General features: G+C 40.0%; 1 protein-coding gene across 1 annotated transcript in view; it reads left to right on the top strand.

Annotated features, from left to right (window-relative positions):
* LOC308216901 (putative acyl-CoA dehydrogenase 6) overlaps nt 1-24,851 on the top strand; it is a gene marked incomplete at both ends in the record, with an annotated part of 83,889 nt that overhangs the window by 8,377 nt on the left and 50,661 nt on the right. The window contains 2 exon segments of the mRNA XM_080609611.1: nt 4,982-5,056; nt 5,058-5,103. Coding sequence (XP_080465737.1) covers nt 4,982-5,056; nt 5,058-5,103 — 121 coding nt within the window.

Raw genomic sequence — 24,851 nt, 5'->3', positions numbered from 1 at the left:
ATGGCCCTCCTCAGGACAATGGGATGCCTGTCTCAGGGGGACCCTGACAGAGACCAACAAGTGGGAAATGAACAGCTGCTGTTTGGATTTGTGAGGCCCTCTGAGGAGCAGGTGAGAGGATCCTCACAGGCTGTGGTGTGGTGGCCAGCAAGGAGCTCACTGGTGGGATCCTGTCTGCCTTGCAGCCATGGTGTGGGTTTTGGTGGCCAGATTTGGTAGCACCCAATAGATTGCCCATAGGTTTGACCACCTCAGCTTTGCCTTACATCTTGCTACAGCACTGCCTCATTCTGAACACTGGTGTTCCTACAATGCTGAGTTGTCTTGTGGTGCAGTTGTTTCTGCTGATGGTTATGGAAAAAAAACCAAAACCTGAAAGGAGAAATATTTTGCAGGCTGTTAATTATTTAGTTATTGCTGGTGTCAAAGATGGGGCTCTCTGCTCTGTTACCTCCTTCCTTTCAAGTCAGTGTATTGCTAATGTCTAGCTATAACCACTGAAGAACTGTCATTAGTGATTTGTTGCTAATTTATTTGCTTTTTTTAATATAAGATCCCATTAATTGTGAATCTTTTATTATATTAACAGAGCTAAGTTTAATTACTGTAACTTGATTTAAAGGAAAAAAAATCTTCCTTGTAAAAATATGGTATAGTTATGTGGCACCATTAAATCCATTTAATCTTTTCAATATAAAATACCATTTTCTCAGATATTCTCCTCTGCTTTTCTAGTAAGTCTAATCTCAGTTTAGGTGTAAGTTGCAGGAAATTTTAGTCAAAATTTCTATTACTTTGTAAGATTTCAATTTACTGTTTTGTTTTCAAGATTCATCATCTTGCTAATTGTGTGCTGAAATATACTACTACTATACAGTATTATAAAGGGTAGATACAAGAGAAATAGTGTGGCCTTTAATTTCTGATTGGAATTGCTCAAGAGAAGGTAAATTTGCTGGTGAATAATGGAAAGAAATCTCTAATTGCTGTAAAAAACATCTGTATGTGCTCTCAGTAGCCAAATTAATTCAATTAGTTTCTACTGTTGTAGAAATAGTCTGTTTGTTTTAGAATATGGTGAGAAGTGCCAATCCTTAATGTTTCTAGGTAGGTGCTGATATAATGTCAGCACAAAATATTGATTGTCATGTCAAGAAAAATCCCTAAATGCTTATCTTTTAAATATTGTATTAACTTCCAGTGGAAAAATAATAAAAATGTGCAACTATATGGCAGTGTTTTTGGCAGATATCTTCATTGCTTTGCTTTAGAGAGAAATTAAAATAATCTATAACAAAAAAAAAAAAATTAAACCTGAACTTCCCTATCCCCTCCTCAGCCCTGCCACCGCATTTCCCTCTTCCTGGGTAGGAAGCTACAGGTGCTGTTTTCACAGAACTTGATGTCAAGACTGTTTTAAATGAAAACAGACGTATTTTTCTTACCGTTATTCAACACAGTGAGTTTGTTGGCTCGATCAGTTTCCAACTGGGCAAATATCCACAGTGTTTTTTGAAATAATTCACGGCTGATATCAGCCCTGAAGCCATTCTTTCAGAGGCTCCCCAGAGAGCAGCCTGAGCTCTTGCTGGGATGCAGGCTAAACCAAGGCTGTCTCCAGAGCTCAATCCTTTAGTTTTGCATCATGGTTCATATGAAGCAGCCTGAAAAAAAACCCCACCAGTCCCATAATGAGGCTTACTGTGCCCTAACTGTCAGGAAAATACTAGTGTCTGTACTGGCAGCGTGTACGGTACAGACATTCTGTTTACTGGTTTTATCAGCAAGTGGAGAATATATACAGCTCCTAAATTGACTTTACATCCCAAATGCACTGACATTTGGCCAGGTAGATCTGGTGAAAAGATTTCATTTGTGTCTGGGAACATCTGTCAGATAGCATCTGTAGTATGCAGTGTTAAAATATTTCTAGTGAGAGGAGGTATTGTTTATATTTGGTATAGGTATTTTTAGGTATTGTTATAGTTGGTATCCTAGTGATACAAGTATAGATGCCATCACCCATGATTTCCACATTTCTTATGATAAAGCATAAAAAAATAAGCAGGCCAGCTGCTCATGTACTGCCAAAAGCTCACTTCTGTGTATTTGCCAAATACTGCACGTATACCTTACGATTTAGGTTAACGTGCCTGCATAATTTGTGCCTGCAGCTGTTAGTGTTGGCTTCTAAAAGCTGCGTGCATTCAAAAAACCACATAAATTCAAAGTTAATTAGTCAAGATCTAAAGTAATTCAGGCATGAAATATTTGTCTGGGCGCGTGGATGTGAGGAAGTCACCAAAGCCAAGGGGGAGGAGCAAATCAAATGGTTAGGTGTGCAGCATTATTTGACCTGCATTGAAATAAACCTGTCTTTAGCAGTGTTTTATGCACTCTGTGTAATTGCTTGTGTTCCTTCAGTCATTGCTGTTTGAAACTTTGAAGCCCTCTCTCTCTCTGTTTGCTTGTATATGAAGGGATGATAATATCCAATAGTCACCACTGAAGCATCAGCCAGTTGACCAGTGCTGCAGTTCTCCAGCAATGTGGCTTACATTTGTATGTGATAGTACAAGGGGAGATGTTCCCCCAAATAAACAGCATGTGTGATCTTTTTGCAAAGAGTTTGGGTCTAAAGTATAAAAGCTTTTGACAAGACCTGTTTAATTTCTTTGCAAAAATGCAGTTTGAAGTTGATGGTCCAATGACTAAGAAAAAAACTGTGGATACCAGTATCCAGACTGTGATAGTAATTTTTTTCTTGAACTTAGAGGTATGCACTGTTTGTGGTCTGTCCAGTGAGGTTGTCTTTGGGATGGTTTTTTTTTTGCTGCTGTCAGGCAAGGAAGATCTTGTTTTACTCGACATGGTAAACTTCAACTGGTAATAATTAAACTTCAGGTCTGTTAATTAGAATTTTACTCAGAGGCACAGGAGCAAGTAGGTTATAATCTGCAGAAATCATGTAAAATAACTTCTCTCACTCCTTAGCAATTCCTCTGGCTCTGTTTAACTTCAAAGGTAGCTTTGTATGTAGGCTGTGAAACATTTGGCCTAGTACCAGCCATAACAAGCACAAAACTCTGTTAGTACATCCACTTCATGCTTTTGCCAAGATCCATCAAAACACTGGAATAACTTTGTGCACATACTTCATAACCTCTTCCAGGCATTTCCCTGGATGTTATGCAATGAGAATTGCCAGATGTTATTATAAAACAATTAAAAAAATATTTCACCACCTGTAACTCAACATTGAGGGTCAGTGTCCTGGAGTCTGAGCATCTAGGATATGGCAATATAGAAGTTAAGCATGTAGATAGTGTCCTGGTGAGTATTTTGTTACTATTGATCATGAGGCCTTCATTATTCAGTATAAGAGAGGGTAATTACTGAATGAACATTCCCTATATCAATTTCTCAGAATTTGGTAAGAGAAGTGAAAAAGTGGGGGTTTTTTTATGTTACCAACAGTGAAGAACCCTTATTTATGTGGCTGACTGGGAAGCAGAGAGCAGCCATATATGGGATGAAATTCTGCAAAGAATGTGCAATAAATAGATAGTTCAGAAGAAGGCTCTGCAGGGTCTCATGAGCACAGCAGTTTGGGAGGTAGAGGAGTCTTTCCAGCTCAAGAAATAGCACCACAGAACTTGTTTACTTAGTGTGGAGAGAAGACTAAGAGAAGTAAGTTCTTAAAATAGTAAATTCTCCCTTTGTGAAACAGTGTAGCAGTAAAACTGTGGTCACAAAGGCATTACCTTTCTATTGGGAACTGGTGTTTGTTTTGGTAAGGTTTGGTTTAGGGGCAGGATGGTGGCTTTTTGTTACACATTTGGACCCCCTTGTGCCTGCTGTTCCGGGTATGGGGTGCACTTGATGGCATGTCAAAAGCAGCCTGTGCCAGCTCCTAGTTTGGCTTGTAAAAGTAGGCAGAGGTGGGCACTACACAACTGATGGCTTTTGAAAGCTATTAAGATAATGTCTGTCTTTTGTCAGGTTGGTAGTCAGCAAGAACAAGGTGACAGAAGAAGAAATGCCCTGTGCACCCAGCGGCATGAGGCTGCTTGACACAGAGACAGTGCTGTTTGGGAGTTACTGCCAGGCTCAGAGGTCAGCTGCAAAACTGCAGCTTGCCCATTTTGCTCTAATCCCATGGCCATGGAAATCTGGAACTGTGTGGGCTGACACGTCCAACCTTTGAGCTCTGAAATCTGAAAATGTTATTGAACATAGTGGCTGTGCTCCAGATGTGTTTTGCTGACAACAGCTGGAAGGAAAGACAGCTGCCTGAATGGAACAAGGGCAGTAGCCAGGCAGTTTAGGACTCTGACTTTTGGAATGTGAGCAGCAACAGCCCAGTTGAGAGTTGCTCAGGAAAATGCTACACAATCTGGAAGACAACCAGATTTTTCCAGTACATGTTTTGTCAGATTCTAGGGAAATCTAAATGCAGACTGGACGTAAGTAACCTGAACAACACTGATGTCCTTAAGAGTGTTTCAGGCAAAGGGAGAGGAAATGAGTTCTCTCCTACTTGCCTGTCTTGCGTACTGTGTGGTCACTGTGAACAGATCATCGCTATTTTTTTGGCAAGGTCCCTCTGAGGATAATCCAGACTTCCTTTCCTGTCACTTTCTAGAAACTGTACCCAAAAAAGGTAAAAAATAGTGAGGGGGAGCTGCCATTTTCATAGGTCTTGGAGAGGTCTAAACCAGCCCTGATGACCTCCTGTTATAGTAGCTGTTACTGCTGAAAGAGATATTTAAATTTGCCTCATTATGTCTGCTGTAGTTGTGGGTAGGCACAGGAAAATGACATCCAATGGGAAGTAAGAAAATTAATGTGCTTTCAAAATTTTCTCTGTAGTTGTTTTCTTTTTTCTTTTTAAATTGAAGTTTTTAGACAAAAATCGTCAAAGCTGTTTCTGTAGAAATGTCTGTGTTAATAACTTTTAAAATCCATTTTTCAAATCTAGATCATCAACAAGGAGATTAATCGCTTTGTGGACAACTGGGAGGAAGAAGGGCAGTTCCCAGCACAGGAAGTGTTTAAAAACCCTGGGACAGGCTGGATTCCCTGGTGTGGATAAGACAACAGGTAAGAGAGCATGTAACTCCTGAGTATTGATATTGACCGTGATAGACTCCTTACATTATCTCAAATCATTTTTACCCCTGATCAAAACACGGTTTGGAATTCAATGCAAAGTTTTCTTATATTCCTCAGTCACAGGTGTACTGGTTACCAAGTGTGCACATGCAGAAAATAATGTTGCTGAGTGCTCAAATCAATATTGTCCTAAATATAAAGGTTAAAAACCTGTGAGGCTGTTATTTTGAAGTCAGCAAGTGAATGTCACTTCAATTTTCAACATAGCATCTGTATAATGACTTTTCTTTTGCATCCATACACATATGGAATAATCTCAATCTTCATTAAAGAACCACCAGTTTGAAGGCATTGAAAGTGCTCTAAGATGTGGCCTGTTATACTTCCTTATCTTGTAACCTCTGTCGTCGTCAAGTATTCTGCGTCACCATTCAGAGGATGAGGTTTGTGTAGGTTTTAGGCCCTTATATCCTAGACTGTCTTTAAAATACACTATTCCAGCCCACACAAGCAGTAAAGAAAAAGAAGCTGATGATACAACCAGCAAATTCGGAGAAAGTCTCATGTATACATATATATATTGGTGACAAAAAGGTCAAGAAGCCCAGAGGAATAGGAGGTATTTCTGCTCTTCAGCTGAAGTATGTATTTCCGTAGGTTTGGTTTTTTTTGTTTGGTTGGTTTCTTTTATTTGCATGTATGTTATGTAATATAGATATTTTCAAATGCTACTGTTACGTGTTCCTGGCAGAATTCTCTGGGTTCTCTCTCATCCCCCTCCCACCCCCCTACCACCACTTTTTTTTTTTCTAAAAAGTCTAAAATCAAGTTTGCATAGGCAAACCTTTAGCAATTCTGGTGAATTCAGAGCAGTCCGAAGTGACAATATTTGAAATGAACTGCAGATAATCGCCTATGTGGAGCAGCTCACACTACCTTAGCTGTGCCACACCACATCATTATGTTGCTAAGGGACAGGGTTTGAACTGTGGAACAAATCATGTATTTTTACCACTTACTTTCAGAGGAAATGTTTCCTATTGAAACGAACTTTTGTATTCTTATACATTCCAACGTGGAAGGTTTTTTCTGTAGCTGTTCAGTTGTTGGAGCTCACAGAACTGTTTAGCTTTGATTGTCTGACAAATCCAATTAAGTCTGAGCTGGTATTTCTTAACAAAAATGCTGACAGTTTGAGATTATACTTAAGATCTATTTAAAGGACGAATAGGATTACTGGAGGGGGGAAGAAAGCCACCTCTACCTCTGCTATAATTGTTTGATAGGCAGATTTGAAAGTGTCTCAGTGGGGTCTCCTTCACTCTGCTGATACTTGTTTTGGTTATAATAATGGTGTGTTGCATTGCTGCCAGATTACAGCCCTGTCTTCTTGGTTTATTCTTCTCAGGACATGCAGAGGCCTTGCCTGGGGTAAGCAACCTCAGTGCTGAGTATGCTGTGCATAAAGTGGTGTGGAGATGGGAACTTTGTATAATGCTTACAAAATAGCTAGGACAAGAAATAACGAGTGAAATCTAGTCAAGAAAGGACTTGAAAGGACTTGCAAAGGCAAGGATAGGCACTGAATTTGCATGCACTGAGTACACTTGTCATACTCATGATTAAGAATATTTTAGCTTTGGCACTTTTATCTAGCTGTTAATCTAAATTGTTGGGCCTCTGCAGCTGCATTTTATAAAAGCTAAAAAATCCCAACACCCTGGATAAAATTCTCAGCAACAAATAGTCCATCTCAGTTCATCTTCTAGAGCGAAGTATCATTACTTACAAAAAATGCATTAACTCCCTGGAAGATGCTGCATTTGCAGCATTCAGCTGTGTAACAGAATGTCACCAATCCAGCGTTGCTCTGGTAATGGTGTAATACCATCAGGTACATCCTGAAAGTCCTGAGACTTTCTTGTGATGGTAAGTAAAATAGTTGGATGTGTAACAGCATAATCTCAGCAGCCGGAATTCGGCAAAGCCTGAAATTCGGTATCTTCTAAACTAATACAAAATGCTTATACTTGCTGTATAATGTGCATATGTAGTAATAATTACCAATGAAATTGAGATATACCTTTTATACTCTGCTCAGCCACTTCTATTATTTAACTACTGTGTGCAGAGGAAGAGAGGTCTTAAGAGACTTAATGAAGCCAAAAGCAGCAGGGAGTTTTGGAGGGATGTTGAGGGAGGTCTGGGGGGGAAAGGTTAAACTGATTTGAAGAGAGCAATTGCTACAAGAACCATGTGAGTAATAGCCTGCCGTACTTTCTCTTTCCAGCACGAACCAAAATTATAATTAACATGTTGTATCCCTTCAAACCCAGATCCTAAGGCATTCTCTGTAAAGAAGACTGAATTTTTCAAGTTAATTCACTTTAGTAGCACCTGTAATTTTGAAATGCAAGCTTTTCTGAATTTGTTTTCGAAGACCATTCTGTCGAGTACAGTTTTAGTTTGTTTTGGTTTCTGCCCCACCCTGTAGAATTAATTTTGAAGCTTTCTGGCTGGGCAGAAATGGGTCACAAACTTGTTTTGCTTAGATAGAAGGAAACATCTGTTGAATTTCAGATTTGTTGAAACTGGACTCTTTCCTGTGTAAACACCATTCCCTTTATGAACAATGAGCTGCTTAATGGGAGTTAAGTTTTTTAAAAGAACATGCCTTACATGTGTCCCTTATCATTGGAAACTTTCTCTGTGTGGAGAACTGATTTGGAGCGCTATTTGTATTGCAAAGACTCCATCAGTTCCCACCATATGCAGTTACGGGCTACAATGTTGTCAAGGTTTTTCCTGTATATTTTTTCACAGTTGTTTCTGCTTGTAGTGAATATTTGCTGTAGTACAGTAGTTCAGGATGTTAGTTGGAGGGGTCATGTAAACACGATGGGCAAGGCCCAGCTGCGTACCCATAATTGGAGGATCCTTAAGATGATCAATGGATTTAACTTATTATACTGTCTGGTCAGTCCTCTGCCAAAGAAAGATTCTTCTCTTTGAATCATTTCTCTGCTCTGATATTTTTTACACAACTTGAAAATAGTGCATACACTGTTTTTTCCTTGGGGGAAAAAAGTGTGGTGTTCCATTATGTTAGGAAATTCTTCCCACTAGTAAAATATATGCTGAAAAATTGAACATAATTTATGCATAAAAAGTGTCTTTTTGGTTTATGCAAAATTTGTTTTACAGAATTACTCAGTTCAGCCTGAAGTGTTTAGTTTTGGGGGGGGGGGGGGAACCCAACATCTTTATATACTTATTGTTCATTTATGTTTGCTGTGTATTTCTCCTTAAATTCTGAAGTTTCTCAGCTATTGAGGTATTTATTGACAGTCCCAAAACTAAGGGCAAAAATACTATGGAAGGCAGCAAAAATATTTTAAGCAGTCTTAGTAGTTGGACATTGTCTGTTTTGCCAAGGGAAGTGGGCAAGACATATTCTTTGGAGTATTTTATGTGCACATTAGATGAGATACTAGAGCAAAAGCTAAAAAGATCTATGCCGTCATTTGTGATCTTATGGCTTATGAATCAAAGCTTTGACTGTTGCTAAATTTTAGGACGTTGCCAAAGATGCAGGCTCAAAATGTACCATTATACGCCTGCTTATGCCGATGCAGGTGATTAAAAGTTGTTTTTATCAGCTGATGCAAAAGTACAGGAATCTTCCAGTAAAGGCTCAAGGCAAAGATGAGGGAAGGGAAAGCTTTGTAAGAGGGCAGTGTCACTGTCCTGCATATTCACATAGCATCACCATGAGACATGAGTGATGATGATGCCCACTCTGCCTGTTTCTTTAGTGTTTTCTAAACACTACACAGGCACTCTTGTAGGAATATTTACCAGAATGCATGAGCATGTAGAAATAATTATGACAGCTATGTCCAAATAGTACTGTTCATTTATTTCTGTCAAACACTTAACAGTGCACTTGCAGAAATACATTCTTTAATATATCAGGAAAATCCAGAAACTCCATGGTAAAACTTGTACATGGATAGGAGAGTACAGTTTTGTACTATCTCCTTCACCTGCTGCTGGGATATATGCTGGATACAGGACTGGAGAGAGTAATAAGCAGTGCATTCTTGTCACTTGAGACAGATAAGCATCTGATGAAACAAAACAAATGTTTCAGATGACTGATCACACTGCAACTGGAAAATGATGCAATATTTTTCCTTAAGGAAAGCCTGTTTGTTGCAACTGTCTGTGTTCAATGTGGGAATATATATCTAGACTATCCTTTAAGGTTAATTTTGTTGTTTTCTTCACAAGTATACATTTCTCTGGTAAGATGAGGCCTTGTGAGAGTTTGGTAGTAGAGAGTCACTTGGAAAGAGTGTGTGGAGTTCATTCCTTTTATTTTTTTTTTTTTCTTTTTCCCTTTCTGTAATACCAAGCATTGTTGTTATATGAAATGAGCAAAAGAACTGGGAGGAGCAGTGAATTCTGTTACTAGAAATGCATTTAGTAGTTCAGGTGAAACAGGTTTATCGCCTCAGGAGAGTAACCGAAATAAACTTTTTCAGATGTAGCTGAAGTTAAATAGGAGCTAAAGGGGATAAATAGAAGATAAAATATAAATAAATAAAATAATAGTTTTGCTCTAAAGTTTGTGGGAGAAGCCATTGTGTCATGTTTTCAGATACCAATGAACTGGTAAATCAGCACTCTGAAATGTTTACCAGCTATGAGGTATAGCTGTTTTGCAATCAAATCATTTTGATAAGCCTCTGAAAAACAATAGCTCAAAATAAGTCCCTGCTTCATTTGAATCAAATTGATGACAGGATTAGTGATGGATGGCAGGGGTTTGGAGACCTTGATCAGGTAAGCATAAGAAATCTGACTTTCATAATTTGGTGTATTGGATTGGAATCTCAGGAAAACAGGCTTTTGTATGTGTATATGTAGGTTCTGTGTTGCTGAGACTTTTTTCCCTTCCCTTTAGTGAAATACTGACAATTTGAATCTCATTTAGCATCTTGCAAACTCAGGATGAAATGCAGTTGAAAATAGTAAGGGGGAGGCAATTTGCTGCATTTCACAGATCATCAGATTATTTCTGATCAAACAAGGAAATAGATGCTTGAGTTCCTCTTTAGTTTTTTTGACTCTGCGCATGACTTGGAAATGGGCGTGCTTCATTCTTCGTGGCCAGTTAGGAATTACAGCAGTACCTCTGGGAATAGCTCACTCAGCTACCAACAGCAGTTTTGTAGAAACACCCAACAGAGAACAGACTTACTGAAGGACAGTGAGTCTTTGTGGAAGAGATAATCTTCCTTTAAATGTTTTGTTGATAGAGGGATCGGATTAGTTCCTGGGATTCTGCTTTTGTACTTGAGATAAGGCAAATCCTCACACTTGGGACTTGTAATACAGGACACAGCAGTAAATCATCCAGTTCAGGTATGCATATTCTAATACCTTACAGGCAGATGAGGAATTTCTGAAATCTGGTACAGGTACCACAGGTAGTTATAGCTAATGTCAAAATGGCATTGAGAGAGAAATTTAAAGTGCCTTTTTCCTGGAAGAAGTTAGTATATAACTGGGAATGTTACATACTCAGCTCAGTGGGGTTATATACGTTATATATGTAGCTTAGCTACGTACATGCAGTTAAGTGCTTGAACTGTTGACGCACCGTTGTCATACCTGCCATGCCAAATTTGCTTCTGCATATCACAGGCTTTGCACAAACTGGCATATCCATATGGTGTCTTGAAGCTGACTAGGAGCACTTAGTTTCTGTTTGTACGTAAGAGACAGCTGCAAGCAGTTGTCACTGTTCTGTCCCTGTTCTTCACAACGCATGGAGTTCCACACCAGGTGGTGTAGGAGAGCCCATCCTTCTCTCTTGTACTGGACTTTAGGTTAAGAATGCACCAATTTGAGTGCTTTATATGAGGCGTGTTAATGAGGCTTCAAGGTTGAACAAAACAGTGTGGATTCATATACCAAGTATGTGTCTTCAGGGGAATGCAGTCCAGAAATGCAACTGGAAAAGCCAGGCTGGAAAATCGAAGGCACAGCTGTGACGTTGGAAGGTCACACTGAAATGGAGTGTCAGAGTGAGAACCTCAGTTTCCAGAATCCAAACTGTGGTTCTATCTAGTGTTCTAGGTTCTATCTATCTTTTTTTTTTTTTTTTTTTTTTTTTTTTTAATATACTAATGCTTCAAGCATCTTGTGATCATTTATTTGGAGGTCAACTTGTTTCAGAAGCTGTGTACTAAATGCTGTTAGACCGAATGAATACTTCAGTTAAGTTTTGTTGACTTGTCTTATCCTTCTGCAGAGTGTTCTTGTTTTTGTTTCCCCCTGTTCCTGTGCTTCTGAAGGTCTCTGTGTATAACTTTGGTTTGCCCAGGGGGGTTGTGGAGTCTCCCTCTCTGGAGACATTCAAAATCCGCCTGGACACACTCCTGTGTAACCTCATCTAAGTGTTCCTGCTCCGGCAGGGGGATTGGACTAGATGATCTTTTGAGGTCCATTCCAATCTCTAGCATACTGTGAATTTCCTTCAGTTTTGCAGAAAACTGCTGTGTTGCTAAAAAAGTGGTGGTTTTAATTTTATAATTGTTACTAACAAGAGTTACAGGGCTTGAGACATTATCAAGTAAGACGTACTATTTGAGAAGTTTCTTCTAGAGAAGATGAGTTAATCCTTTATTTCTGTGGATTGAATGTCAAGACTCTTGATAAACCATGGGCCAAGGAATGAGCTTATAGTAAAATAACTTTGGTATTATAGGTCTCTCTAATTATACACAATTGTTTTTCAAGTCTCAAAAGTCTGATGCTAGATTTTTGACATCTGTCTAATACCTAGATGGTGTGATAGGAAAGCTTTCTGAAAGGTATAAATGCCGCCTTTATGCTTTGAGACATGTCAGTACGCCAAGTGTGGAGAGCGTAGAAACGTTATATTTATGCACATAGGCTTGATTCGCTTTTACCCACTCACATTTGCATTATTAACTGGTAGGATTGAAGGTTGATTTATTTTCTGGGGCTGAAATGGGGAAAAATACTGTGAAACCGTAATTCTGAGGTTGACATGGAAAAAAACCTCTGAAGAGCTGTTGGCTTGTGAACACTTGCAGATCCCATAGGTCAATAACCAATTCACAAACACTGAATGATATCTGACTTCAAGAGAAGATTAACAAGATTGCAGTAAAACTGTGTTGTTCCTAGGTAAGTGTTTCTATCCCCAACATATGACCAAGATAAGAAGCTGATGTCTAGGCTGTGCAAACCTTAACATGTGAAGCTGAATAAGAAGAAATGAAAGGGGGGAAAAAATGTATTTAGGTTCTGATCTAACATTTCTAATCCCTAGTGACCCAGTTTGTGCAAAATCATAAGCATCATTAAGAAGCTAATCCCTTCAGGTCTTGCATAAGCCCTTAGTTACTCCAGCATCTGTAAGGAAGTTCAGAGGTCCCCATACCAGTGAAGTGCCTTTTCATACAAGTAAAAAACATGTTGTGCCCTTGCCCATGGCAGGGTGTTGGAACTAGATGATCTGTAAGGTCCCTTCCAACCCAGATCATTCTGTGATTTATCCCAGAAAGGACAACGGACAAAGGCATGGACCCAGTATTTGTGAATCTTTGTATGACAGGCAACTTGCTTACATGTAAAGTAATGAACACAACACTTAATAACTTCATATGCTACATGGCAATAAGACATCTGAGAAGTGTAGCAATATAAGGAATTTTCATTTAGAACTGAAATTGAGTGTTTTTAATCATGCTATGTTGTGTGGAATACGTATCATCATTTCACAACAAACCTGGAAGTTAGCTGCGTTCTGGTTATTGTGACATGGAGCTTACATTTATACTGTTTTTAGGTCTACTTTAATTTCATTTTTTACCCTCGTGTAATGCTGATACGCACATCAGAGACTGCATGATGTCCTCTAGTAAGTGGAGTAGTTGTGGCTTTGAACTGGTTGTCACTTGGTATCAGGTACTCACACTTCAGGTTTTTTTTTTCTTATGTAATGTATAATGTCTGAGAAGAAAAACACAAATGTTGTTTCTGCAAACTGTAAGCATAGAAAGGACACTGATAAGATGTGATGAATTGATAGCTATTTTTCTTAGAATTGTGGATGAAAACAAAGGAAATTATTTGATTTGTGCTCAAGTTTTTCAGATTTTCCTTTTTTGTGCACCTCACCTTGTGCACAAAAAGGAATATAAGCAAATCTGTCTTTTTGAAGCTGCTGAGGGATTGGTTTGTTTATTTGTTTGGTTTTTGTGTGTGTGTGTGTGTGGTGGCTTTTTTCTTTTTAAGTCCTGATTAGGTAAAATGCTGTCTTTGCAGACTAGCATCAACATGCTGGAAGTTTAATGTTGTAGTCTTAATGGGTTTTGTTTATTTGGTTTCCTACTGTGAATGATGAAAACATCATCTTAAGTGGAAACACATACAGTTAACATTCAGGGCAAACTAGATCAGGTGTCAGTGTAATTTCCAGGGGGAATGGGTGCACAATGTAATGTAAAAATGAAGGATGGGAAAATACCACAACCCCAAGGCTCTGTGAAACAGTATCAGTTAGTGGGGAAGGAGCACTGACCAGGACTGGTGGTGGATTAGGTGTGCTGAGCAGAGTTTGTGGCAGTCTTGCTTCTGCAGTGTGGTGCCAGTGAAATCTGAGAGATTTTGCAGCTGACCTTGTTGGTGGAGACATTGGGAGGAGGTGAAGCAGATGTTTAATGGGGCAGAGGTTGAGGAGTGGGCATGGGATAATGGATTTCAGGAGGAAATGGGGAAGAAGCCGTAAGAGGGTGTGAAGATTAGCTTAACAGTTTTATTCCAGGTGTGTTTGGTTTTGTGCTGTCGTTTTTGAAGTCATGATCATCTGCAGGCAATACAGCTTCACCCAGTTTGAAGAGAAGGAAACAAAAACTAGGAAAAATGCGTGTCATTGGAAAAAAAGTATTATGAGAAGGAAGGCTGAATTAAAACTTTTAAAAATTATCTTCCTTTTGTCCACTCAAGAAACCCTTTAAATTTAATGTTTAGGTGTTTTTTGAGGGTTTTTTGTTCTGGTAGGTTTTTTTAGTGTGGTGGGGATTTTTTGGGGAGGGGATTTTATTTTTTTTTTTTACTGCATAGAATTGTTAAAAAAGATCTGTTTAAAGTATTTGAAGTTTTGGCTAACTGTGAAGGACAGTGTGATAAGGGAAGTGTTTTTCCAAACACCAGAATTGTTAATACACTGAAATTGAATACCACTTTTCTGTTTTAGAGAAGCCATTTTGAAATCAAAATTCCATGTCAGGTTTGGGTTTGGTTTTGGGGGGTGTCGTGGTTTAAGCCCAGGCCGTAAATCAGAACCACGAAGTCCACTTCCCCCCCCCACCTTTCTTCCCTCCGCTTCTGGAGGGACGGGGAGGAGAATCAAAAGAATGCAACTCCCACGGGTTGAGATAAGAACAGTTTAATAACTAAGGTATAACACAAATCACTACTGCTACCACTAATAGTAATAATGATAAAGGAAATAACAAGGAAGAGAATACAACCGCTCACCAACTGGTACCTCACCCCCACCCTGCCATGATCCAGCCCTTCCGGGGACTCTCAGTTCTACCTCCTGGGCATGATGTGCTGTGGTATGGAATACCTCTTTGGCTAGTTTGGGTCAGGTGTCCTGTCCCTGCTTCCTCCCAGCTTCTCCTCCTCCCTGGCAGAGCATGAGACTCACAAAGTCCTTGGTCAGTCTAAACATCGCTGTTATCAGCTCCATTCCCAAGCCGAAAGTCAAAAACACAGTGCTGCAAAAGCTACTAAGAAGGAGAAGAACTGACTGCTGCTACTGAACCCAGGACAGGGGGTTTTTTGGTTTGGTTTTTTTTTTTGTTTTGTTTTTATTTTGCTTTGCTTTGTTTTTCAAGCAGATGCAGGGGAGACCATTTGTTTGTCCCAAAGTATTTCTTGCAGGACAGTGGCATTTGCTGAAGAACATGCCTGTTTGTTACCTTTCTGCCTTTCCTGGGGCAGTCTGGAAGAGCTGGTTTCTCAGTCATCTCTAGTGCGATGGCTGTTGTTTCCTACGAGAGCACAAACCAGCACTGTGGTCTTGTCTGCTCTGGGAAATATTTTCAGTGCTGGAAAGTGGGAGCCAGGAACACAGCATGGTTCTGGAGGAGAGCAGGGACTTTTTTTGCACAGGACCTTTGAAACACCATGGCCTGTGTTTGTGCGCTCTCCTTGAGCCTGTGAGGTTGTCAGAAAATGTGCACTTGCCCAAAACCTCAAGCATTTACAAATTAGCTTTACTTGTACAGATGAACAGGGGAAACACAGGGTGGAATTAATGGAAAATTTCCTTAAATGAATGTCACAGGGGCAGGATTTTTCTTTTATTTTTTTTTTTTTTTTTTTTCCCCTCCTGGCATCATTAAATGGTTTAAAACTCTCTGGAGGTGACTTTAGTCAGCATTTCTTCTGCTTCCTTTCTGTATGTCACAGGAAATGAATGAGACTGTTATGCTCACCCTCGCTTTATTATTCAAGAACTGGGGTCTCTCAGAGGAGTGGATCAGTGAGTTATAAGCCTGCTATAAGGAATTATCTCTTTTCCCTTTTCCATATACATTATGTATGACCTATGAAATCCAGCCTGCAGAAGACACAAGGAGCAAAGTTTAATAAGAATCCATAAGCTATTACATACTTTTATAGATGCTGGACCATCCACAGTTACTTCAGGGTGAGGAATTGTGTTTCTGATCATCAACTACTCAGTCATCTGGTGGATACACCATTTCACGGTTTCTTATACTTTATGGCCACCACTGATACCTCCCCTGAATAGCACATCTAACACTGCTTTTTAAGTCTGGCATGGGTAATGCAGCATATTTGTGGATAGTAGCAAGTAGGTGGATCAGAGCTTTAGTCCCAGGAAGAAGTTGTAGCTTTATGCCAGAAATCGAAGCTCTACCTCATGACTTTAGTAACCCTCTGGGCTGAGATGTGGTTGAGGATGATGGTCATGCCAGCTTGCTTGAGAGCAGAGTTCAGCCTTTGGTCATGGCAAATGCTGCTCAAGGGTGGTTTGTGCTCTTCTGGATGGAGTTTAGTGCTTCACTGAGGCACAATGTGTAGCCCTGATGCTTTGGTTGGACAGCAGGAGTACCACTGTTAGTTGGAGAGACTGGCTTATGGCCCTGAAGAGCTCTGGAAGAAAGTTCAGGCTTTTTGATTGAAACTTTTCTCTCTACCTGTTGACCCACGGAGGGGCTTTGCAGCTGTAGGACTATGATAGAAAGGGCTGAGTGCTCTTACCCACTTGAGAGCTATATGGTAAGTCCTGTTTGAAGCTGAGCTCATGCAGACACCCTGTCAGAGCACTCGTCACATGCTGGTTGAGCACTAGAAGGAAGATTATATCAGACTGCAGCCAGCTGGTCCAGAGTTGCTAGGGATTCAGGTGGAGCATGGCAGAGCTAGGGCTCATGTGGGAAGAAGATAATCTCCTGGGAAACTACTTTTAGCAGCAAAAGATTCACTCCCGGCTCAGTTTTGCCAGGAATAAAAAGCTCAAGTAATAAAAAAAACCAACACCCTTCCCCTCCAAAAAAAAAACAACCAACAACCAAAACAAAATCCAAAACCCACACAAACAACAAATACAAAAAATTAACAGTAAGACCCCCCACAATGGACAATTCAGCTTTTTCAGGATCCTCCCACAGTCCAAGAGAGGAAGCTTTTAATTTTTGCACTTCCCTCCTTCATGTATTGGGATGGTTGTGATCACATTTTTTATGGATTATTACTATCCATGTTTTCTAAATCTTAACAGTTGTTTTCAGGCACCTCTGTCTGCTCGTGTTTTCCCACTGAGCCTCTTAACTCCTTCTTCTAACTTTTTTTCCTCTCTTAAGAGGAGTCAGGTGAGTCCTTGTGTTACTTCTCTAACAACTCCTATTTGCCATTTCTTCTTTTTTACCTTACTTTGGAAGGACTGAGGATAAAATTATTTTGTGATAAACCAATGAAATTCTGGGTGTAAGAGGAGGGAAATTTTTTATGGCCAGATATTCTTGGCATTACTAAAGACCTTAAGGTTGTGAAGGCTGAGAAAATTCAGGCTTTTTTTATTATCTACTTGCAGTGGATTTATTCTTCAAAGCCTGTGCCATTTAAGAGAAATTTAGACAGATGGACTTTTCTTTGTGGGGAAAGCTTATTAAAGATTAAATTGAGTATTTTTATCTTGAGCTGGTAATATGCTGTGTTTCCTTTACCTGGTCTTTAGTTTGTTCTTGCTCAATAACCTTTTCAGGAGTTTTAATTTGGAACATAAATAGAATATCTTACTGTTTGGGCATTCTAATAGGGATTTGCTTTCCAAGTCTCTCTTCTCATAGCTGAGCAGTTCAGCCTAAATCCTGCTATCATGGAAAATGAACCAAAACGAAAGTTTCTGAGTCCATTTTACTAGCTTTTTTGGGCTTTTTTTTTAGGTAGAATACTGAGGGTTTTCACCCTTTTTCTTCTAGAAGCAGCAGCACAGGAGTAATTTGCTCTTCTGTAGCTGATGGGAAGAAGCTGTTAGCTGAGCTTGTTACTTGCAGCAAGTCAGGAAATTCTTTCCAGTGTGTCCAGATGCTTCCTGTGCACAAGGCTGGTGTCATACTTGGCACATGATTAAAATAAATAAAAAATCATCACTCTCAGACTGCTTTTTATTTTGCTATTAGCTGGGTCCTTTGGCACCATGGAGGGAGGACAGCTGTGTTGGTTGGACAGTGACACTGTACTTGGGGTTGTTTGGAAGAACAAAAAGGAACTGTGCAAAATGTAATCGTTTGGGGGTGTTTAGCTGTTGAAAATCTCCCTTGGCTTTCTTATCCATGACACCTGTGTGCTGTCTTCCATGCAGTAATAGACTAATTCACATGCTGCACATGTCAGGTTCTGCATTGCTAAAAAATTGTTATGGCAGCTGATGTTTGTAGCAGTGCTGCATTTCAAAAGGGATGATGTTGGCTTCTTTGTATTCTGTGGGAAACATGAGCTGACCATGATACATTCTCTGACCCCTTTGTAGGTCATATTATTCTCTTTACATGCCTCTGCATGGGAAAAGTTGTGTAAACTCTGTGTCCTGGTTGCGCTTGTAAAACCTGTAGGCTGATGAATCTGTAAGAAAAATGATCATGCATTTGCTACCTTTGGACAGATCTCTCCTGAGCTCCCAGTCACCATGCTAATGAGACATCTGGATAAAAGAGATTCTCTCAAGAGTAAAAGCAGTTTCCTATGCTTTCTCCATATCTTCTTTCAAACACAGTGTTGGGGATCTCGTCCTCTGTTTCTGCCCAAGTCGTAGCTCTGTGTCATAAAGTCTGATAGTCCCAGAGGAGGACAGGAGAGAGGAGAATAACAAGAGGAAACAAATATCAGGAGGAACATTTTTCAAGCAAGAATCATTTTAACAGGAAATGCTCTGCTTCTTCCTGCAGACTTTCTTTGTAACTGTTTTCAGGATACTAATTTAATTTCAGGTTTGCATTTATTCTTTGGAACTGAGAATCCAGTTTCTTCTCTCCAGGAAGAGAGGTACGTATTTTGGTCTTTGAAAGCTTTGTCTGCTATTACTTACCATCAACTTTGAGTCACCAGCAGATCTTTAATACACAAAACAGGTGTTACGAGTTCTGCTGGGTAGTACTTTTAAAACTGAAGGAACCCCTAGTTTTGGAGATGCCCACTGAACATGCTTGTGCAAACTCCATAGGCTCACTGCACTGGATAACCCCTGAGTGACTCCAAAGATTTCAGAGTTGCACGTGTCTGCAGTAGATCGGAGTCTGGCTGCTGCAGAGTTTCTATGGTGCTGCCCACTAAATTAGGGAAACAGGGAAAATGTCAGTTTTCTGTTTGGAGACAAGAGAAACAAAGTAGAATGAAATGAATCAGACTTTCTCTGAGGATATTGTTCAAGCAGTTTAGCTATCTGAAATATAACTTTCTATATTTGCATGTTTTATAACACCTTCCAACTCTGGTCTGCTAAAGCTTTAACAGGTTTTAATTGCTCCCAGGTTTAGGACAAGTGATTTTAAAACAGTCTGAGATTTCAAAACTAAAAATACAAGATGATGGATGTTGGAGATTTTGACCATTGTAGTGACTGTTATCTAGATCTGTAGCATAGTATGGTTTCTGCATAGCATGGAGCAAAATGGGAAGTGTGGAGAAGAGGGGGACATGCAATGTTGTACCTTGTGTCTGCGTATGTGGAATCAGGAAGCAGCATCAGGTCTCCTGTCATATGTCCAAGCTGCTTGTGGCTCATGCTGTGTACTGTGGGTGCAGCTGTCTTGAATGGATTTAAAATGTTTTTCCTGGGTTTGGGTAGATTTGTGTTTGTCCCTTGGTGTGTTGTGGATCATTTTCCACTGATGGATTTAGTGAGGAGAAACTGGGTAGAGAGTGGTTATGTTGACATGGCTGGTAGCTTTTGGGGGTGAAACTGCCCCCTTGCCTGACAGTCCGGTGAGAGCTGTAACAAGCTCAACTGTAGTGAAAGCTGGTGAGACATGCCAGCAGAAACTTCTGATGTCCTGATGTGGAGATGCAGCAGCACATGTGAAGGGTGGTGATCTCTAGGCTGCCATATCCCCTTTGCTCTCTCTTGAATGAAGACACTGATAGTGCTTAATGGAAAAAATTAGTTGATGTTTTAAAATTATTTTGCTTTCAGTATTTTATTGATTCAAGGGGTAGTAGTGAGCTGTGTTCTGTAAATGACTCCACATGCTGAATGATCTCATTTTCCATGTGGGAGTACAGAATAAACTTCAGAAACACAAAAGATTGCATGAAAAGGTGGCATTAATTATACAAAATTACTATCAGAAGGCAGATTATTATACAGAACATTCTTTTTGACATTGTGAAACAGCTCTTAATTTAATATTAAGTTTAATCTGACAACACTCAGAAATAACCACAAAGCTCTGCAGTTTAATTTCTGGCAAGGGAATATCCTTAAAGGTAGTTATTGAAGCATATTAACAGGGTTTTTTTTGGGGGGGAAAGGAATTTAAATATAAGTTCTACTGAATAATAATAAAGTGTTTATTAAAATCAGTGATTTTTGGCCATAATACAGCTCAGTGAGAAACAACAAAATGGAGCAATACCCAAGTTGTTCTCTGAATCCCAAATATCTACTGGCTGTAAAGCGTGAGAGCAGCCCTGCTGAAAACAACTTGGGGGTACTGGTGGATGAAAAACTGGCCATAAGCTGACAATATGCACTCACAGCCCAGAAAGCAAACTGTATCCTGGGCTGCATCAAAAGAAGCCTGACCAGCAGGTCGAAGGTCCTGCCCCTCTACTCTGCTCTTGTGAGGCAGAGTACTGCAGTACTGCATCCATCTCTGGGGTCTCCAGCATAAGGAGGACATGGACCTGTTCAAGTAAATCCAGAGGAGGGCCAGGAAGATTATCAGGGGGTTGGAGAACCTCTCCTATGAAGACAGGCTGAGAGCATTTGCGTTGTTTAGCCTGTAGAAGAGAAGGCTCAGGGGAGACCTTTTTGCAGCCTTTCAGTATTTGAAGTGGGCTTATAAGAAAGATAAACTCTTTAGTAGGGCCTGTAGCGATGGGACAATAGGTGATGGTTTAAATTACAGGAGGGTAAATTTAGACTAGATGTAAGGTAGAAATTTTTTGCAATCAGGGTGGTGGGACACTGGCATGGGTTCCCAGAGAAGTTGTGGATGCCCCATCCCTGGCAGTGTTCAAGGCCAGGTTGGATGGGGCTTTGAGTGACCTCGTCTAGTGGAAGGTATCCCTGCTCATTCAGGGGGGTTGAACTAAATGACCTTTAAAGGTCCCTTCCAACCCAAACCATTCTATGATTCTACATTGTTAACATCATGAGTGTGCAAGTGCAAACATGAAAGTCTGCAAAAAAGCAGATTGACATTTTGTTGATGTATTAGAGGAAAATTAATACAGCAAATAAGAGGAGAAATTAAAACAGTGTAGATAGGAGGCACCAATTTGTCTGTGACCACAGTTACAAAATGTTCAGTAAAGCAGAGAGTGGTGAGGTAAGGCTCATGTTTTGCAATTATCCCAGGCTTTAGAGCTGCGCAAGCCCTTACATGATTCCTTTTTATCTCTGTTTATGCCAGGGGAATACTGACCTATTTTAAAAGGAAAAACAAACCAAAACCAACACAAGAGCTACACTTACAGGATGATAAAAGTGGGATGGAAGCTCCCACATGGTCATAATTATTTTTGCTTGTGTCTGGAGACCACCACTATAAGCAGGGCCTGTGATGGTGGGTGATTGGTGGGAGCTCAACACTGGCCTGAGACACCTGCCAGGAGGACACTTCACATCTGGGAGCTGAAATGCAGAGGTGGCAAAGGTAGTCTGGAGCAAAGCCAGGAACTGGACCCTAATTTTAGTCGTGTGGGTAGATGAGATGAATGTGGGAGATTCCTGACCAGGATGGTTTGTGTTTGCTCTCAGAAAATCCTGAGGGAATTACTGTAGTCCAAGGCTTGAAAGACCCAAGCAGATGAACTTTGCAGAGAGTGCTTACCACTCAGCTTCACCTTCCCCTCTCCATTTTTGTCTGTGATGTTTTTCAGCCAAGTGAAAGTGTTAATATTAGAAATACAGGGAATGTTTTAAAAGCATATTGGAAAACATTCTTGCTGCTCACACATCAGGCTGTGAAATCAATTGGCTGGGGTGTTTTTATTATAGCTGAACTTGGAGAATCTGAAGGATACCACAAATGTGTTTTTAATGTGTGGTCAGCTGCAATTTTACTTCTAAGTAATAAATTGCAACCAATCAGAGCATCAGTTAGGGGAAAAAATAGCTCAGTGCTATGGAATCGTTTTAAAGTGGAGGGCCAGATGAAAATATCCATTGATATATACATTGAACTTACCATGTTTATGAATCAAAACACTCCTTTACTATTTTTTGTGAGATGTATGTTGCAACCTGCTCTGGAAAGGAACAAACTGAAGGGATTATAGGTAAGCTTGTTTTCAGGGTGATACTCTGTGAAGACCATATGTCATCTTTTGTGTCTTACTCTTGCAGCAGTGCTTTACATACTCAGGTGGCTGGCTAAAACTTGTGTGTCAGTGGAATAAAGTGTCCCTGTTGCTTACCTGTGATTAGGGGCAAATATTGCCTGTCTTTAACTGCTGTGCAAAATAAGGTTTGAATGTTAGGTATTGTCTCTTTTCCTGTCGAACATCAATGAGAGTTGGGCATGTATTTGCAATTTCAGTTTTTTGAAGATTGAGATTGTAATGAGAAAAGGGAATCAGTGTGATAAATATGCTTCTTCTTTGTTTACTTTCTTAGAACATCTTTCTTTGTTGGTTCCTAATGAAGCTTTCAAGCTGCCTTGAAGCCTGTCAGTCGGTCTGCCCTAAGTGTTCAACTGCTGCAGATCTCTCCTGTCTCCTGCCCAATTCAACTGGAGCAATGCAGAGCAAGGAGAAGAAGAGATAGAAGAAGAGAAAGAGTCTTGCTTGCAGGGATTTTAAAGGCAGCATCCTCACTGACTTTAATAAACCCTGGATTAAAGGGCAGGAAATGTCTCCTGCAACTTCTATGTAACCAAGGGAAGCTCCCTGAGCCACCTGTGAATACGACAACTATGGGAATGGGCACATGTTGCCATACCCCTGTCTTTTCTAGAGCAGCTTTTAAAGTTTGGGCAGAGGTTTAACCATGATGAAATAATGATGCTACCTGTGCTGCAGTGATGGTCTTTAGAAGCAAGCAAGGCACTGAAAGCTGTTGTTATGAACCTATGATGTGTTTTCAGTTGACTTTATATATAAATATATATAAAAGGCTCTTACATTATTGAGTGCTTAGTTGTCTGTAAACTGTCCATACTTTTGGATGTTACCAAGCTTAGCCAGATAACTCAAGGTCCCAAAGATAACCAGCTCCTGTGTGTCTGAGAAAGCCATTAATGGGTAAGAGGCGTGAGACAAGAATGACTGCCACCACATGGAGGTGTAATCTGAAATCATCTGCTCCCTTGGCTTATTGGCTGCCTTGGTACCAGCTAAGGCAGCCATTTTTCAAGCCACTTGCCCTGTGTGCTGCTTCTTGCCCATCTGCTGCATGGGGGCCTAGAGGAGGCAGCTGGTGGTGCAGAGCCCTGAGGAGCACAGGACAGTGGGAATAGAGCGTCTGAAGCTCTGCTTTTTGGACAGGATTTCCCTTGACATGATGGCAAAAGATATCACAATTTAATTCTTCTTCCTTCGTTGGGTTGTCAGGCAAAGTAATGATCATCACTGACGCCATAAATTAATTATAGAAACAAAATTCCATCCTGTCTTCCACTTTCACGAATGGCTTTTTTTTATCCTCACTGTTTCTCTGCTTATTGTCAAATGATTAATTTTTCATCATATATACTCCTTACTCTATGCTTGTGGGCTACTGTAATATTGCATATATTCAGGTTATTGTGAGAATTATTGTACTAGTTTTGGAGGAGTGCTTTTTTACTGTGTATTGTGCACACTACTAATGTTTCTGCATTGCTTTGAGATGGTATGTTAACTATTGTCAAAAGTATTTTTTTTTCCTACATTAGTTACACATCAGTGGAGCTTTTTTTGGTATTTTAGAAATGTTTCACTGGTTTACTTTTTCTAAGAAAGACTTTCTAATGGTATTTTCAGTAGCTGTGCTTTACATATTCATGCATTTATACATATTTTACAGAGCCTTAATATGCTAAAAAAAAAAAAAAATTGGGGGTCAAGCAGAAGCTCACACATCCAATTAATGTGTTCCAGTAAATGTCCTTAAATCCTTTGTGCATTGGGAGTGGGGCACAGAAAAACCTCTCTTGATGCTTATTTCCACTTCAATATTTAATTAGCATGGCTTAGTTGCTGTAATTCTGAGTTTTTTAAAGATTTAATTTGAAACTAATTGGACTAATATACTGACTGTTAATTACATGGACCTGCAGATGTAGAAACAGTAGGAAGTAGGTGCCTATGAAGATGCTAGGTGTGGTTCTAGATCAAGACTGAAGCTCAGGTGTGGCTGAGTAGACTTAAACTAAAAGGGGAGATTCAGGCTGGAAGTGAAATTGAAATTTTTTACAATGAGGGTGGTAAAATACTGGAAGAGGTTGTCCAGAGAGGTGGTGAATGCACTGTCCCTGGAGACACTCAAGGCCATGCTGGATGAGGTTCTGGTCAACCTGATCTAGTTGAAGATGTCCCTGCTCATTGCAGGGTAGTTGGACTAATGACCTTTGAAGGTCCCTTTCAACCCAAACTATTCTATGAAATGTCCTCAGCTTTCTCTGTACCTCTTTTTGCCATCTGCAGAAAGGGAAGAGGTGAGTGGCAGTAAGCCCTAAGCAGTGGCTGTAATGTAAGTAATAGTGGCAAGACATGTTGCTGGTGTGCGTGCGTGCATACCCTTTGTATACACGTGTGCGTTTTATTATGCGTATGTGTGTGTGTATGCATATATGCATGTGAAGACACATCATAGAATGTCTCAAATTGGGAAGGTCCCATAAAGATCATTGAATCGAACTCCCTGCCCTTCGCAGGACTACCTGAAATGAAACCATGTGACTTAGAGCGTCATTCAGATGTACATGATGTACATATATTTTCCAGGCTTT

This window comes from Psittacula echo (assembly GCF_963264785.1).
Source record: "Psittacula echo genome assembly, chromosome: 2".
NCBI classification, from domain to species: domain Eukaryota; kingdom Metazoa; phylum Chordata; class Aves; order Psittaciformes; family Psittacidae; genus Psittacula; species Psittacula echo.
The sequence above is the reverse complement of the archived record's forward strand: the minus strand, read 5'-3'. Positions and strand labels throughout refer to the sequence as shown.